The 15,844-nt window shown below is 37.8% G+C and overlaps 1 protein-coding gene across 2 annotated transcripts in view; it reads left to right on the top strand.

Moving 5' to 3' along the window:
• Positions 1–1,511: 1,511 nt before the first annotated feature.
• LOC309575883 (transcription elongation factor A protein 1) overlaps positions 1,512–15,844 on the top strand; it is a 45,973-nt gene continuing 31,640 nt past the window's right edge. The window contains exons 1-9 of one of the 2 annotated variants that reach the window (XM_082286738.1): positions 1,512–1,642; positions 2,034–2,065; positions 5,106–5,171; positions 6,663–6,710; positions 7,542–7,612; positions 8,186–8,259; positions 8,984–9,085; positions 9,683–9,859; positions 11,298–11,690. In XM_082286738.1, the coding sequence (XP_082142864.1) occupies positions 1,574–1,642; positions 2,034–2,065; positions 5,106–5,171; positions 6,663–6,710; positions 7,542–7,612; positions 8,186–8,259; positions 8,984–9,085; positions 9,683–9,859; positions 11,298–11,351 (693 nt within the window). In that variant the 5' untranslated portion in view covers positions 1,512–1,573 and the 3' untranslated portion in view covers positions 11,352–11,690. Of the gene's footprint in view, positions 1,643–2,033; positions 2,066–5,105; positions 5,172–6,662; positions 6,711–7,541; positions 7,613–8,185; positions 8,260–8,983; positions 9,086–9,682; positions 9,860–11,297; positions 11,691–15,844 lie in introns of those variants that run through there. The other variant, XM_082286739.1, reaches the window with a different exon arrangement.

Here is a 15,844-nt window from a genome sequence, read left to right as displayed (position 1 = left end):
AAAAAAAATTAAGAAAAATTACACTGTAACAATACACAAGATGCTGGTATGGACAATCATCTTATTAAAGCCCATTTTAGCCTCTAGGGCAGGGGAAACAACATAATTTAAAGAATGCTTTGCCTTCTAAAACTCTCACTGCTTTAAACAGAAATTTCAAATCAGATAGAACAGTATCATACATATGACAGATATCTCACTCCAAAGAGACAGCCACTGTACCAGTTTTTGAAAGGTTCACAGCTCAGATGTTTTCAGCAATTCCTTCGGGATTCCTGAAGGTCAATTTCTTGAACACTTGCCTGTAACCAGCAGACTGCCCCATGCCCAATCCATGCAGAGCTCACATTGATCCAGTGCCCCCAGGGCCATGCTAGCAGCAACTGGGAATTCAAGTAAGATCATTCCATTTCTACTGACTAAAATATTAAAGTCTTGTTCTGTTTGTGAGCAGACTATTGACTTCTTAGGCTGGAGGTTCAGCAGCAGCTCACCTTAAGGAAGTGACATTTACGTGGTAAATAGCAGAGTAGAGAGGGAAAGCAAAATTTTATTCATGTCCCAAAAAGATGATCTAGAGCAGGAGTCAGGTTCAGCATACTTAATAAGCACCTGACATAATGTGAAGTTCCTAGTCTTTGAAGACTTTTTAATGCATAAACTTTTTTTTAAATGTATTTTCTTAATGGACTTGAATTGGGCACAGTACATGAGGCAGGAGCACATGCTAAATTAGAGACAAATCAAATCAAAAAGAGTTACCTGTGAAATGATCCAATTTTAGTAACAACAGGGGTGCTCTGGTATAAATACTATGTATCAAAACAATCATGGCAAAAGAGGATGTGTGTTCAATGCTACACAATTGGCATAAAGGCTTTTCCAATAAATTTTATGCAGCCAATGCTGGTGATGTTGATGAGCAGAAGCTTTGTGAAAAATCGTCCCTGTTTGATATGGAACACAGCAGTGGGAAGGATGTGAAAGAAGTATAGTGTGCACTCAGCTGCTGTTGGAGCTGCCAAACAAGCATCCATGCCAGCCAGTTACCACCCGGCAAATACAATGAACATATTGATTTTCTGGGAGTAAATATCTGACAAAGATGTACGGAATAGAAGACAAAGAACAAAGTATTTCGTTTTGATAGACATGTGTTTGCCATACATATTCAGAGTTGGTCTAAGTATTTGGAATGGACTGGAATGATCCAGTAACTTCAACCAGAGTGCCTGAAGAGCCTAACACATTTCAAGATGAGTAAGAATCAGTGACTTGTGAGCTGTAAGCCAGATTTAATTCGGTGGTGAAGGCATCTGATCCGATGAGGACAGATGAGCCCCGTCTAACCGTGCTGTTCGCTATATTTCTGCTGGTTTTCCTGCCTTCCCTTGACTTAGCCTTTTATATTTTACCTATTTAAGGACACCGTGATTTCCTTTCCCCCCCGGGCCTTATAGCACAGCACAAGGCGCCCGCCCGCCCGCGCCCCTCCCACCCGGCTCCCGCCGCCCTCCCGCGCCGCCTCCCCGCCGCTGGCCCGTGTCCCGCCGGCCGCCCCGCAGCCCGGTGTATGTGCGGCAACAACATGTCGGCTCCTCTCCCTGCCATCGTCCCGGCCGCCAGGAAGGCGACGGCCGCCGTGAGTGCGGGCGGGGGCGCGGGCAGGGAGCGCCGCCGCCCCGCTTTGTTGGCGCGGCGGGCGCGGGCGGGGGGCGAGGCGCGGGCGGGGAGCGCCGCCGGCTGAGGGGGATGGCGGGGGGCCCATCTCGCTCCTTCCCTGCCAGAGGCGGGCCGGGCTCGGCACCTGGAAGGTCAGCGGTGCCCGCGGGGAGCGGCCGCTGATGGCGGCGGGGCCGGGGAGGGGAAGTGAGCGAAGCGGAGTTTTCTTGGGAGAAAGTGGTGCCGTGCTCCGAACTGTGCCTGACCTTGGGTGGGCGCCTGGGGCCCGTGGGCGAGGTGCGTTGGTTTGTTTAGTGATCCTAAACCGCTACCTTTGTTGTCTTTTTTTGTTGTTGTTTTATTTCTCTCAGGTCATTTTTCTTCACGGATTAGGAGATACCGGGTGTGTATTCTGATCTGTTACATACTCAGTAGCTATTATACTTTAAAATATAATCTGCATATTTTAAACATGTCAGCTGTTAAAATTTACTTAAGTTTATTTTGCCCTTTACTGAATGCAGCGGCTAGCAACAGATAAAACTTCATGTGTCCTGCAATGATGGTGACAACTATTTACTTAAAATTTTCCAGCAAGTCCTCAAAAACTTTACTCATCTAATTTGGTCTGAATGTGATCTCTCTTTTGTTCTTGTGACAAACTTTGTAGAAAAAGAAGTCTGTGGTTTTCTGATCATTTGCTTTCCTGGGAGTGGGTTTCTGGTTATTCCTATGCTTGTTGAAATTTAGGGTTCTTTTTTATTCTAGACTTGTGGATTGTTGGTTTGCCAATAGGTGCAGTTAGTCCGTGGTTTCTTCATCAATATATGTTGTACTTACACTAAAATCCAGACCCCTATCATTTATCTAAGCAAACTCCAAAGTAGTCACCTAATGTCTACAGATTGCTGTCTGTGAAATAAGGTCTTCAGACTCCAAGAAAACCCACCCAAATCAAATGTGAAATGCCCTGTTGCCTTGTTCCTGTTATTTCCATGTTCGAGGAGAAATGAAAAGAGTAGTAGGGAATTTCTGGGAGGCATTCTAGCTCTGGTGTGATGTTTCTGTTTGAAGCTTGTGTGTGCTCAGAAATAAGCATGCATTCATTAAAGGCATTGAATTAACAAGAGAGTGTTAAAGCCTTTTTAGTGGAAGACTTTAAATGAATTGGCACTTAGATACTGAAAATAAGTAGCATGAATGCTTTGTCTATTGTGCTGCCTTGTGGGCAAAATTACATAATATTTTTTAAGAACTTTTGTTACCTGGAGCTTGAATGTTCCCTCTCAGTTGAAACTTGCTATGTTTAAGATGTAATTTTTTCCAAAGAACTGACAAAAGTTAGCTGTCAGAATTAAAACTTGCATAACCAGGGCATTTAGTAAGTTAAAAAAGAGTCAAGTCCATACACTTGGCAGTATTCTACAAGTGGAGATTTTTGCTCTGATTTGTTGTGCTGACATAACGCCTTGTTTGCATTATCCCTCTTCCTTTCTGCTGGTAGAACGCAGCTGAGGCAGCAGTACTGCCTGCATCTTGGCACCAAATGTTCAGCAAGTGATTGCAGAATCTTTTGAGCTTTTGGAATTTGAGTCCTTGCAAATCAGGTTGATGTTGGTTTTGGCAAGGGGTGAAAAAGAGAGACTTGCTCTTTACATAAGTTGTATTCCTTAGACAAGGTGGCATTTCCATTTCAGTGTCGGAGCTAATGCACAGCTTCAATCTTGCAAGTGCACTGAGCATACTGGAATGTCTGCATTTAACAAGACATGACACGTCTGTGGAAATACAGTGATATAGTTGTATTTCTTCTTCTAGTCTGCTGCAGATTAGATTAGATAGGCTGCCTTTGATGTACTGCTGTTTAGGTTTTTTTTAAATAAAACAGTAGTAGTGACCCAAAAAATTTTCTGAGGTGAATTTATTAACAATTTTATAACTTCCCTAGTTTAAACTGACCTGTTCCACTTCATATCAAGTTTTAAATTCATCACTTCAGTTTACCAAGTGTATTTCTCTTACTCTGGAATGTGTCTAACGGAAGTTATGTTCTTTTTCTCTCTTAGCTCCTATATAAATGGCACTTAAAGACTGGTACATACTTGTCAAAATCTGAACAAAAGGTGCAACATAGAGAATTGTTCTAAGGAGCCTGCATTTATGTGCACATAATGTTGCTTTCCAAATTTGTCAAATTAGTCTTTATAGTAGGCTAAAAAGTGTTCCCAAATTCTTATGTAACTATTTTTTCTCAGTCATATTTCTCCTTTAGATTCTTATTTGACCTCCTGTGATACTGCAAATATCGTGCAAGTCATATTACCTGCAATTTGTTAATAATATATATAAAAAAACTGGTAAGAAGTAGGCTGAGATACACAGCCAGTGTTTCAAATGTCTGTGATACCAGTGTATTGGAAATGCCTTTAACTTTAGGTAACATATATTAACTTTTCAGGATGATATTAAAACTAAACCAAACATGCTTTTATGGCTGGTCTGCTGTTGGTCTGATTAGTTCAGCTGTGTCACTGATGAATTTGTTAAAGACGTTTCCTGCTTAGAACCAAATTTCCAGTGTCTAATTCAGTGGGTGAGTTAGGAATCCTAAATGATGAGAAAAATCAGGAAATGCAGGTGCTATTGAGTGTTCTGGAAAGCCATGTGCAGGCACGTGCAGTGGTTCTGCATGGGTTCAGATTTGGGTCAAGGTCAGTTCCTATCTAGATGAGGCTTGGAGTGAGTCTTTACATTATGCTCTCCAGTGTTCTGGTTTGGAGGAAGCTCATTAACTCACCTGCTGTGCAGATCTTGTGTTGTTATGGACATTCATATACAGTATCTGCTTGAGATTAAAAAGCTGCTGCAATCTGGGGTGGTGTTCAGGACTGCCTGAATCCAAGAGCATTCAAGCTGAGCTGAAGTTAATAGGGCTGATTGATTAGGTTGGCTCCATGTGGAGTTAGCTTAGGTGTCAGTTTGCTACTGTCCCACGTAGCAAATGTGGTTCACAGAGTGGCAAGTTGATTGTCAAAGAAGCTGTCTTAACTCTGCAGGAGCAGCACAGCAGCCTCTGAGCTGCCTGGAAGCAGGATACCTGTGTGCATCTGTTGTGGCACACAAATTAATAAAGCCAGACAGATACAGAGCAGGCTTTGCCTGGAGCCAAAGTGGTATTTCTGTAGCTGTGCCACAACTATGGCAGTCAAATTAGATCAAGTCTCCCTGACTGTATATATGTCACAAGCATTCAAGGGCTGAACAAACCTTCTAAGTTTAGTACTACGTTCATAGCATACTGTGGTTGATGTAAACATTTTCTAGGCGTGTGTTTGTATTGATCTAATTCAGCATATTTCATGCTTGGTCTGTGCTGATACAGCAACACAGAAATAAGAGCTAAGCCACCACATAAATGCAATTGAATATATTTTTGTTAACAGGCATGGATGGTCAGAAGCACTTGCTGGTATCAAAAGCCCCCATGTGAAATACATTTGCCCACATGCGTAAGTTTGTAACTTTTCTTGTTTTACCTTTTACTGTAGAGTTGCATGTTAAGGCACTTGCAGCACTTGCAGAGATTATGAAGTCAAATGGTATTTGGCTATCTCTGCATTTCATTTTTTATATAAAAGCCCACTCTAAAATAACATTGATGCTATTAAATGTTTCTTGGTTTTAGGAACTGCTGTGTGATTTACTTTGGGGCAAAACTGCATTTTTATTTGTATTTTGGTTTTGTTACTAATTCAGACTGAAAACATATTTGGAAAGTTTTATGTGCAAAATGATAATATTTTGACTTTTTTTCACTGGGTTGTTTGTTCGTTGCCCCCCCCCCCCCAACCCCCTCAACAGTCTTTTGTTAAAAACAATTTTGTCAAAGAATATTGGTTTTGTGTTTTACTTACCATTACACATAATTTGTATTAGGTATATGTACTTAAACTTATGTGTGTCTGTATAGTAGATTGTAACTTGCTGTAGGTTACAAAAAAATTTAAAGATTGACAAGATACTGATATTTTCAGCAAATAAAGCAATTTGAGATGTCTTTGTGCAATTTGAGAAGCTAAAGACTTCTAGGCATGGTCAGGTATCAGTAAATAAGGCAGTAAGATCTATCTAGTATTTACTTGGCGGTAGAAAAACTAAGAACGTATAATCTTAATTTATTCAGATTGTTTTTTGCTCCAGCCGTCTTGGCAGAAGTGGAGCAGAGATGATAGGGAGAAAAGGAAGCAATGTTTTGGTGCATTACTGAGCTGTGATTTAGTCATTTGTTTTATCACATGGCCAAGCTTTGCTGAGCCATTCAAAAGGAGCTTAGCAATATCTGCTGTTTTCTTTGCTTGCCCTTTGTCTTCTTTCAGTCCTTCTCTGCAGAATTTATGCTGCTCAGTTCCTATAGATTAAAACTAAAGCCAGATTTGATCCATGGCATGATCCATTGAAGCTGCCTTAGTATGGCTGAAAAGATGCCACACAGCAGCAGAGGGGTGGGAAGGAGTCCAGCAGTGAAGGCAGGCACTGCCTAAGCAGATTCAGCTGTTGACAGAAGCATTTGTGGCCAGGCTCCACCACGTGCTGCATTTGGCTGCTTCCTGCTGATGCTGCTGTGTATAAGGTGCCATAATCCACTGAACATGTGTGTGGAACTGTGATAAGTAACTCCTACTGAGAAATAACTAAATTATATATGTATATTAAAAATACCTGTATGGGATTTATGCACTCACACACACACATTTAAGGCAGCCCATTAATGTTTTGGTTGCTCTCCATAGAGAGTGGTAATTCAACCCTGAATATTAAATGTGTTTGGGCTGGCAGGTTTCAACAGAGTTTCTTCAACAGATGCAGCAAAGCAGCTAATGTTAATTACTGCTTAAAAATAAGACACAGTTAGGGGATATGTAAATTCATGACATTACTGCATCTGCATTATTGGATTTCAGTATATATCTTATGTCAGGAGTGTTCATTCTCATTTCTAGGCCAGTTATGCCAGTTTCTTTGAACATGAACATGTCTATGCCATCATGGTAAGTATTTGTTCAAATGCAGATGGTTCTAATCAAATTATATCTGAGGGTATGAACTCATTGTTCTTAATTTAAAATCATGAACAACCTGAGTGTCTGGTTTTAATCACATGCAAGTGTAAAAACCCTTTTGCTTTAGTTCTGTTCTTATAAAAGTACTGTCATGAGTACACTGTAATTATTCTTTTGTACCTGTGGTAGTGGTTATTCCTCAGGACTACTCTGTGTATCTTAGAACAAAACCCCATTTTATTTTACAGGTATAGTCTGTAGTATGCATTGTGTCTGTATTCATAGTCAGTAGAAGCAGAGACTTGGAGTGGAAATATTATTGCTACTAGTGAGTAATATTTGGTGGGTCAGTAGGATATGTAGAAACTGTTCTTTAGAACATCCATTCTGAATAGAGAACAAGAAGAATATGGTAGATTTCAATGATCTTAAACCAGTCTTTGGTTTTGTTGGGTTTGGGGCTTTTTTTTCCCCCCTAAAGTAACTTGTGTTTGCTTTTCTTGTATTTCCTCAAACCATATTTTAATTTTTACACGCAGCAGAAATCCTGCTAATATTTTTGAAGCAAATATCACAACTGAGCTGCTTGATCTTCAGTAAGTTACAGAAGATGGCAAAACTCAGAAAAGCCTTGTTGGTTAGTCTTTTAAGCCACATTTGCAGATTGTCCCCTGTTTCTTGTAATCCATGGGTAGTTGGTACTAAACAATATGACAGCTAACATTTTTGTCTGGAAAACATCCAAATTTTACTATTTGTGTATTAAGGAAGTGGAATGGATGCTCTAATGAGTAATGCTCTTGTTGATGTTTTTGTAAGGTTTGATATCATTGGACTTTCTCCAGATTCACAGGAAGATGAAGCTGGGATCAAGCAGGCGGCAGAGAGTGGTATGCTTAGGAGTATTTTTTGTGTCTTAAAAGTACTTCTGGGTGTTCTTGAAAATGAGCTATCAATCTGAAACAGGTTTTCCAAAGACAATATTTTTGGGGAAAAGAATATGTGTATATGGTATTATCCCTGACCAAAGTTTAGCTAGATGAGTTGTTTCTTGTTTGTTTGTTTTTTAACTTTGTTAGTAAGTAGAGTAACTCACCAATATAAACAGTTCATGGTCTGAAATATGGGAACAAATGTAGGGTTTTTTTAAGAGCTTTTGGGTAGTGCAACAGGTTAGAGCTGTATTAGCATTCAGTTGTGTTGCTTTTACTTGGAAGAGGATACCATCTTCCCAGCACTGGGGCTTTTGTAAGCCTTATTTGCTTGTTTTTCTCTTTGGAAATGATACAGTGGCACTGAAATTTCTGACTATGCTCTAGATCTTTTGGTGCTTTTAATGTATAGCAGCCTAGATTTTGCTTTCACTAACTTTCTGTTCATGCTAGGAAGAAGGCATCTTTCCTCGTCTGGGCTTTCTAGAGAATGGAGGGGATTTTAACTACTGGCCTTTATTTATGTTGCAGTTAAAGCACTGATAGATCAAGAAGTAAGAAACGGAATTCCTTCCAATCGAATTATTCTGGGAGGCTTTTCTCAGGTAAGGTATGGTTGGAAAGAACCATTGTCTTTTTTCTAGCAAAGTAACCTAGCTTTATTAGCTTGGAAACCCAGACACTTAACTTGAGATCAGCTGATGTTAGATGCCTCTAAAATTTTAAGGTGTCAATTTTCCTTTGCTTTAACAAATGAAGTTTTTTTGTTTTATGCAAAGAATTACTGTTCACTGGAAAATGAATATACATGTGTAAAAAAGGTACTAAAACTAATAGTCTGTTTAAAATCTTTATGCACATAACCTACATAGTTTTGCTTGAAAGTCTTCGTAGTATTTTTAATTGAATTTGGTAGGTATTTGGTGGTCTGGATTTATTTGGGAAATCTTTTCCTTCATGCTTGTAAGGCATCTGTGGTAGGTAGGTTAGAGGATTAATTGGTTCATATATCAACTCCCCAGTCTGCATGTAAATAAATTAAATACTAAAGTAGTGATAATACTGTTGTGAGTAATAGTCTGTTTGGGGTTTTTTGGACAGCTGTTAGTTACAGTAAATTTGCTGGCTTACTTCTGAATTGACTACATGGACTTGGACGGGAGGAGAAAAAGCAAAACATATGTTGTAAATAAACACTGTTTTTAGTGTTGTCTCTAAAGAAGAATAGATTGGAATAGAAAAAGACTTTTAAAGGAGAAATCAGAGATCTTGAAACACATTAAAAAGAACTTTACTGTCATTATTCTAATACTTATATCTTTATTTTAGGGAGGTGCTTTATCATTGTATACAGCTCTTACAACACATCAAAAATTAGCAGGCGTCATAGCCCTCAGCTGCTGGCTTCCTCTACGGGCCTCTTTTCCTCAGGTATTTGTTTCTTTCCTAAGATAATTTGCACTGGGAGAAGGAGTATATCTGAAGATGGCATCTCGTGCAGGAATTAGTGGCCATTGTTATTACCTGATGTTGACAGTTCTTTGATAACTTGGAAGTTTTTAAAATAGGGCCCTGAAATTTTAGATTTTGTTCAGTAAGGAAAATGGAGAAACACTCAGTAGCAATTTCTGCTTAAAATGACACTACTAGAAAGTATAAAGAATATAACAAATTTTCCTTGAAGATTAATTTTCTGTCTGCCATTTGTTCCATCTGCAAGGCACTGTCTTAGAGACTGGATGTTTGAGCAAAGTTTCAGGTTTTTTACTTGGCTAGAAATCATGACTTTCTGTTATAAAACTTATTGCCAAATTTTATTTTCAGGTCTTTGAGCTTAATGTGTTGTCAGGTACAGAGTTTACTTCATAAGAAGCTTGCAGACTATACACTGTACTTTTTTCCCCTCACAATTCAACTTATTTTTCATGCCACAGGGTATAGTCCCATGGGATTATTTTATTTCAAAGGTGTTAGCCTTATCTCCACTTAGTGTTTCTTTCTTCTCCTGTCTAATTCCACACCTCCCAGGGCCCTATCAGTGGTGTCAACAAGGATATTGCTGTTCTTCAATGCCATGGGGACTGTGACCCCCTGGTTCCTTTAATGTTTGGTTCCCTCACTGTTGAGAAGCTTAAAAGTATGATAAATCCAGCCAACGTAACCTTCAAGACTTACTCTGGCCTGATGCATAGTTCGTCTCTTGAGGTAATTTTCTTAATACACTCTGTTTTAGCTGGGTATAGTTAATTCTTTTCCCTCAAAACATATTTATAGGCTTTGGGGAGGGGATTTAGTTTTTGTTAGTTTTGATCAGTTGGTTTTGGTTTTGTTTTGGGGGTTTTTTTTTCCAATAACAAGTCCTTCCTGCTACTTATTTTGGTGAGTAACTGAATTCTGGGCTAAAAAAGCATCCAGAGCAAAAGTTCATGTGACTAGTGAGAACTTCCTCATAAGATTGTACTTTGGGACTGGGCAACTTGGTCTATAAAAGGCTCTTTTCCCCCAAATTTTTATTATTTCCTTAGTAAAAAGAGAAAACAACTTAACCTGAGTTAAAAGACAGATTCTCATAGCATAAATCCAAGATGGTATTTTGGAGAGAAGAATCCTGGGAGCTCTGTGGGTGGAGACATTGAAGGAATATGTAAGGGGGGCTGACACTATGGAAGAGGCAGCCTCATAACTTGTATTTATGGTTGTGGCTCAGCACAGAGCTGAGCTGGTGTAATAACTTCCTGCTGCCAGAAAGGGGTGGACTCCCTCTGCTTGTGACCTTGTGGCCCTCACTTCCTCCTTGTATCGACTCTGGGGCAGATGAGAAACTTCCTTGAACCATTTCAACTTGCTAAAACAGCAAAAGCTGCTGGCTCCAGTGTTTGCAGCTGTAGGGAGCTGGAGCATCAAAACTCACCTAAAGTAAGTGATAGGAGCGAGAAATCAAAGAGGAGGCGAAGAACAGATTTGCCACTTGTTGGCAGCAGTTAATTTATTTTAATAAATATTTGTTAATTTGGATTATTGCGTCTTGTGGGAAATGTACCTTTGAACAACCTCTTTGCAACATTTACAGAGTTGTATTGCATTTAGGCTGTAATATTGCTGAGTTGTTACACAAATGTATTAGTAATGTGTTGTTTCTTACAACAGTGACTTTAAAAAAATGTTAACATGGGTTACTTTCTCAGTCTAGTTTGCTGCATTGCTTTTCCTTAAGGAAGGAAACATGGTGAAAATGAAGCAGAATGGTTAGGAGGAGGAGTCGCTGGCTTTTCATGCTGCTGCTAACTTGTAAAAGTTTAAAGTACACACCAAGCTATGGCCTTAGCTACACTGAAACCCTGTACATAGTCAGCCTGGTGCTGTCAAGGTCACTTGATGATTAATATGTATCTTGCCGGTTCAACTTCAGAGAGAAAGAAAAAGTAGCCTTTGCTTTTTTTCTTGTATTTTAGCCTCTTCTGCATGCATAGTGCCTTGAAGTTATCAGCCTTGACTTGTGTGCAGAGTGGTAATCAAGTAACTAATTGCTCAATATTTCTAGCCCAGCTGCTCATTATAACTGAAATGTTAAAGCATGATTTAGTGTAGCTGATTATGTAGTAGTAGAGAACTTCAACTAATGCATACTTTTATTTCTAAACAGGAAATGATGGATGTAAAACAGTTCATAGACAAACATCTACCTCCCGTAGACTGAACTGATCTGTGAGAAGCCTTCTACATAAATACACCAGCATCAACTGTGGTAGAGTGTTCAATCTTTTCATACGCCTGATAAGAAACATTATTTCTATACCTGCAGTGTTACTACTGTGTTGCAAATTTATACTTACAATGAAGATTAAATAATACACATGTACAAGAAATGATAATCTTTTTAGTATTCATCACCCAGTGGTGGGAAGGATACGAATGAGGGAACTAGGTAACAACGACAGAATGTGACTGTTTCAAGATGTCTGATTTTTTTTTTTTCTTGATTGCAGAATTTTAAACTATTTGTACAAATAATAAAAAACTAAATTTAAGTGAGCAACATAGATGTGACCACTTTAGTTTTACTTGAGACGTGATTTGTTCTTAATACTCATTGAAAACATATGAAAACATTTATTTTATGTAATGAATGCATAAAGAACACGACCTAAAACACAGTGGGCATAAAGTACAGAACATGTAATGTAGTGGGTATATAATGGTAGAATAAATGCTACCAAGGATAAAGCTTTAAGGATTATATGTTAATTGTTTAACAGATAAGGAGGGTTGTTCTATAATGACTAGAAGTCAGCAAAGGTATTTCTTACATTTAAACCACCTCAATTTTAAACTGTTTATATAGGTAAATACTGTGGAAATTCTAAAGGGACTCATTCCTTATTAGACTGTTGTTTGTCACTTATTGTCTTTTTTCTTTTAAACTCATTGCAAATGTTGACTTGGAACAGAATTCTGAAGAAGTGCATAGGATTGATTCGAGTTTCATTAAAAAATTCTTGTTTTCGTACTGTATATTCATCTTTTACTTTAGTTGTTGTAGTTTTCATTTGTTTGTGTTTCACATGAACTACAGGATATAGTTTTGATTTTTTTTCTGTCTGCTTTGGAGTAAATAACTGAAAATAGTGCAGCTGCATAGTTCTGTGTATTGTTGAACTCTCAAGTGTAAAACACACATCAGCTTATTTGAATTATTTTTTACTAGAAATATAAGTGCAATTGGGATATAACTTAGGTAGATTTTAAATTGATGCTTTTAGATGATACCAAATAATACTTTCTCTTATTACATGTTGAGACTTGATTTTTTTTTTTTTTTTCTGAATAGGAACAAAGCATTTTATTTTCAGATCTATCCTTCTGAATTTCCCTTGATCAGTATAGCCTAGGAATATGAAGACCTACCCTGGAAAAAAAATTAAATTTACAAGATACAGAATGTTTCTTCTTTCAGAAGCTTAAAATCATAGAATGCACTGATTTACAGGAGTTGATGCACACTCAATAGCTTTTTTCAGTTAAGAGCCATAATTTACTGCTGGAGACAGCTGTTCTGTAGCGTTCAGAGCCTGTCACCACACTAGGAGTGTTTAAAATAATGCACTACACTTTTTACTGCATAATATGCTGCATAACAATGTTTTATCCTATAATATGCTTTCAGTCAAAGAATATTTCTATTTTGGATGTATCTGTCATGTCAGCACTGTGCTTCACACCTGCATTTAAGGTATTTTTCCTCTCCCAGGGATCCTCTTATGGTGTATTTGGATTTACATCAGGCATCACCAGTACAAATACATACAGGAGGAATTGCACCTTTATATCTCTCCTTTAACATTGCTGCTGCCAGAGATCTGACCTGTTTACCTAGTCTGAGTTACCAGTTTTCAGTGCTTTTTTTTTTAATGTGTTGCACTTCATTTTTAGCAAGCTGCTTTTCTAATCCAGTTTCTCTGGGTTATTAAACATCTCTTAATATGTAAAATTGAAAAGGAGGTTTTTTCCTAAATGGTAATTAAACAGTTTTAGATATTCCATCTGTGTAGTTAAGAGGGCATTTTTATTAACTTTGAAGTTTAATTAGACATTTCTCTCAGTCACTCTCTTCTACAGATTGGCCAATTTGTCTTTCAGTTAATTTAGTTCACAGAAGAAACAATAATATTATTATTGTAGTTGTGCCAAAGTTCTCTTGAGAAAATATTATGTCCTATCTTGGATTCATTTCCAAATTGTATTAGCTGATTTTGCAATTCTGCTGAATTGCTGTCTTGGTGAGCAAACTATATGTTATTTCTCTTAGTCTTTAGATTTATCTTCATTCCCCTGTTGTCTAAACAATTCCCTGAGTATTGGTGTGTTTCCAAAGTTCTTGCACAAGCTTCTAATTTTTCCTTCATTATTTTCATGTTCTGTTTGTAGATTTGTCGATAACGCTGTTCATCTGTCTTAACTTCTAATTGACTGTGTGCTCATTTCACATATTTTTCCTTTGGCAGGAATTAGTTTAAAAAAGTATTTCTAAGGTGTTAAAATGAGATCTGCCCTAGCTTCATTCTGTGTTAGCCTCATAACACTTTCTTCAGTTTGGTGAACTGTGTTTACAGCTTGTGGTCACTTTCTAGTACTTAGACACTCTAATCCAAGTCAGCTTCAACTGTCACTGTCATGATGCTTTCAGATGTTTTTCTAGAAATGGTTTTTATGTGTTAACTTTGTTCAAATATTCAGCTATCATAACAAGATTCTTTTTCATATTGTTGTTTTGCTGCTTGCTTTATCTACAATGAGCTGTGTTACCAAAGTAAATATAAGTAAATGTTTTGACTTACTTGGAATTTCTGTATTCTAGGAAGAATTCTCCTCATTATTTTTTTCTTCAGGAGTGTATGTTTATATTGTAGCTGGGGGTTCTTAAAGAGCCCAGAAGCTAGAGGAAACTTCAAGTCTGTCTCCTCCCATATTACACTGTGTATGTTGAGCTCCTGTCTTTTGTAACTTCCCAGCTGGTTTAAAAGCTTTGTGTATGATCTTGAAGCTGAACTTCTTCACCACCTGAAGTGATTTGATGCTGGGATTGTTGTTATAATGTGTGTATTTGAGGCTGAATAATAGCTCAGTCTGATGGGGGAGTTTTCATAGTATTCTATTAAAATGGAGAAGTTGGACTGTCAGTGTTCTAAATAGGAATGTCCTGTCCTCAAAAACTAAAATTTGAAACTGTCCAATAATGTCTATTTTTTGTAATGTTAGACTTTCCACCAAAGGAGATGATGTCTATAAAACGTGTGAAAGCATTGATAAGAAAATACCTTGCTTGCAGATCAGTTTGTTTCAATGGGTATCTAACTCCTTAATGTATTCTTAATTTCAAAATGGTACTTAAATTTAACTGCAGTTTTGTACTGTCAGAAGTTGACTTCTTGTTAGACTATGTTGCCCACTTTTCAATAAACATGTGAATTACATATTATAAGCCAAATTTTCCAGCTGTTCTTGAGGTAAAACTGTACTGGGGTCCATACTGTGATGAGGGCTGTATGATTCATCCTATCTTGTATAATTACAACACAGTAGATTGATAAAAGTACTGTACACTGTAAAACTGGTATTAGAACTATTAATTAAAACATGTTCTCTCTAAAGGAGTATTATGCACTTCATTGAAATCATTGGATGCATCTTTTATGCTATTTGGATTGATGGATGTGACTGAGGGCAAACTGTAAGATGTTAACAAAGCCATGTGTACAAGGCCTGTGTCTCTTGAATTTTATAAACAAGTGCTGAATGCTTACTCCTTGTGTTAAGAAGTATAAGTCATTTATATTTAATATAAACAGCTAAGATGTAATTTATTTTACTGATTTTGTTTATGATAAGAAATCTTAACTTTGGAAATTATTTCTGTAGTAGGGAAATTGTAAAACCTTTCCATTTTTAATCATTGTGAAATAAATTTCGATCAGCATTTGGGCAAGTATTAAAGACTTTTTCAATGCTTACCTGAAGGAAGTTGAGCTTTTACATGCTGTGAAACAGGCACTCTGGAGGCTCCTTGCAAATATATTGCATGGTAATATATGCATACAGAAGAACAATGATTTGTAGTTACTGGAAAGAAATGAAAATCACTTACCAAGTTATGTTTTGCTACTTTGTTGAAAGAATCCTAAGTATGATTGGAAGGTGGTTTTCATATTCTGGGTTAATTTTATTTTAACTTGTTTTCTTGAAATTTGCAATAACTTTGAAAGATAGAAGAAATTAAGGTATTTTCCAGCACAGTTATTCTAGGGCGCTGAAGAGCCAAAGTCTTCTCTGTATTGCTACACCTTTCTCTGGGGGTTTTGTGTTGTTGGAAAGGCTTTGAAGTTGATTAAGGTTTGGCATACACACCATTTAACAGATTTGTTAAAGAAACAATTTTCAGGTCGGGGTTACATGTGCTATTTAATTTAATACTTGAGGGTGAACAGTGCTATACATAATGCAGGGCACTCTAGAGAAAATGTGGGATTATCTGGGAAGAGAGGGAGTGGGGTGTACATGTGGTAAGGGCAGACTTCCCCCCTCAAGCAGCTTAAAGCAACTAAAAGGCCGCTTGGCTCCACAGGCTGCAGTGTCTAAAGTCAGTGTGGAGTACAGCGAGGAATTCCATGAATGTGTGGGAATGCATGATAGATG

This window comes from Coloeus monedula, assembly GCF_965178545.1.
Source record: "Coloeus monedula genome assembly, chromosome: 1".
Classification (NCBI taxonomy): Eukaryota; Metazoa; Chordata; class Aves; order Passeriformes; family Corvidae; genus Coloeus; species Coloeus monedula.
The sequence above is the reverse complement of the archived record's forward strand: the minus strand, read 5'-3'. Positions and strand labels throughout refer to the sequence as shown.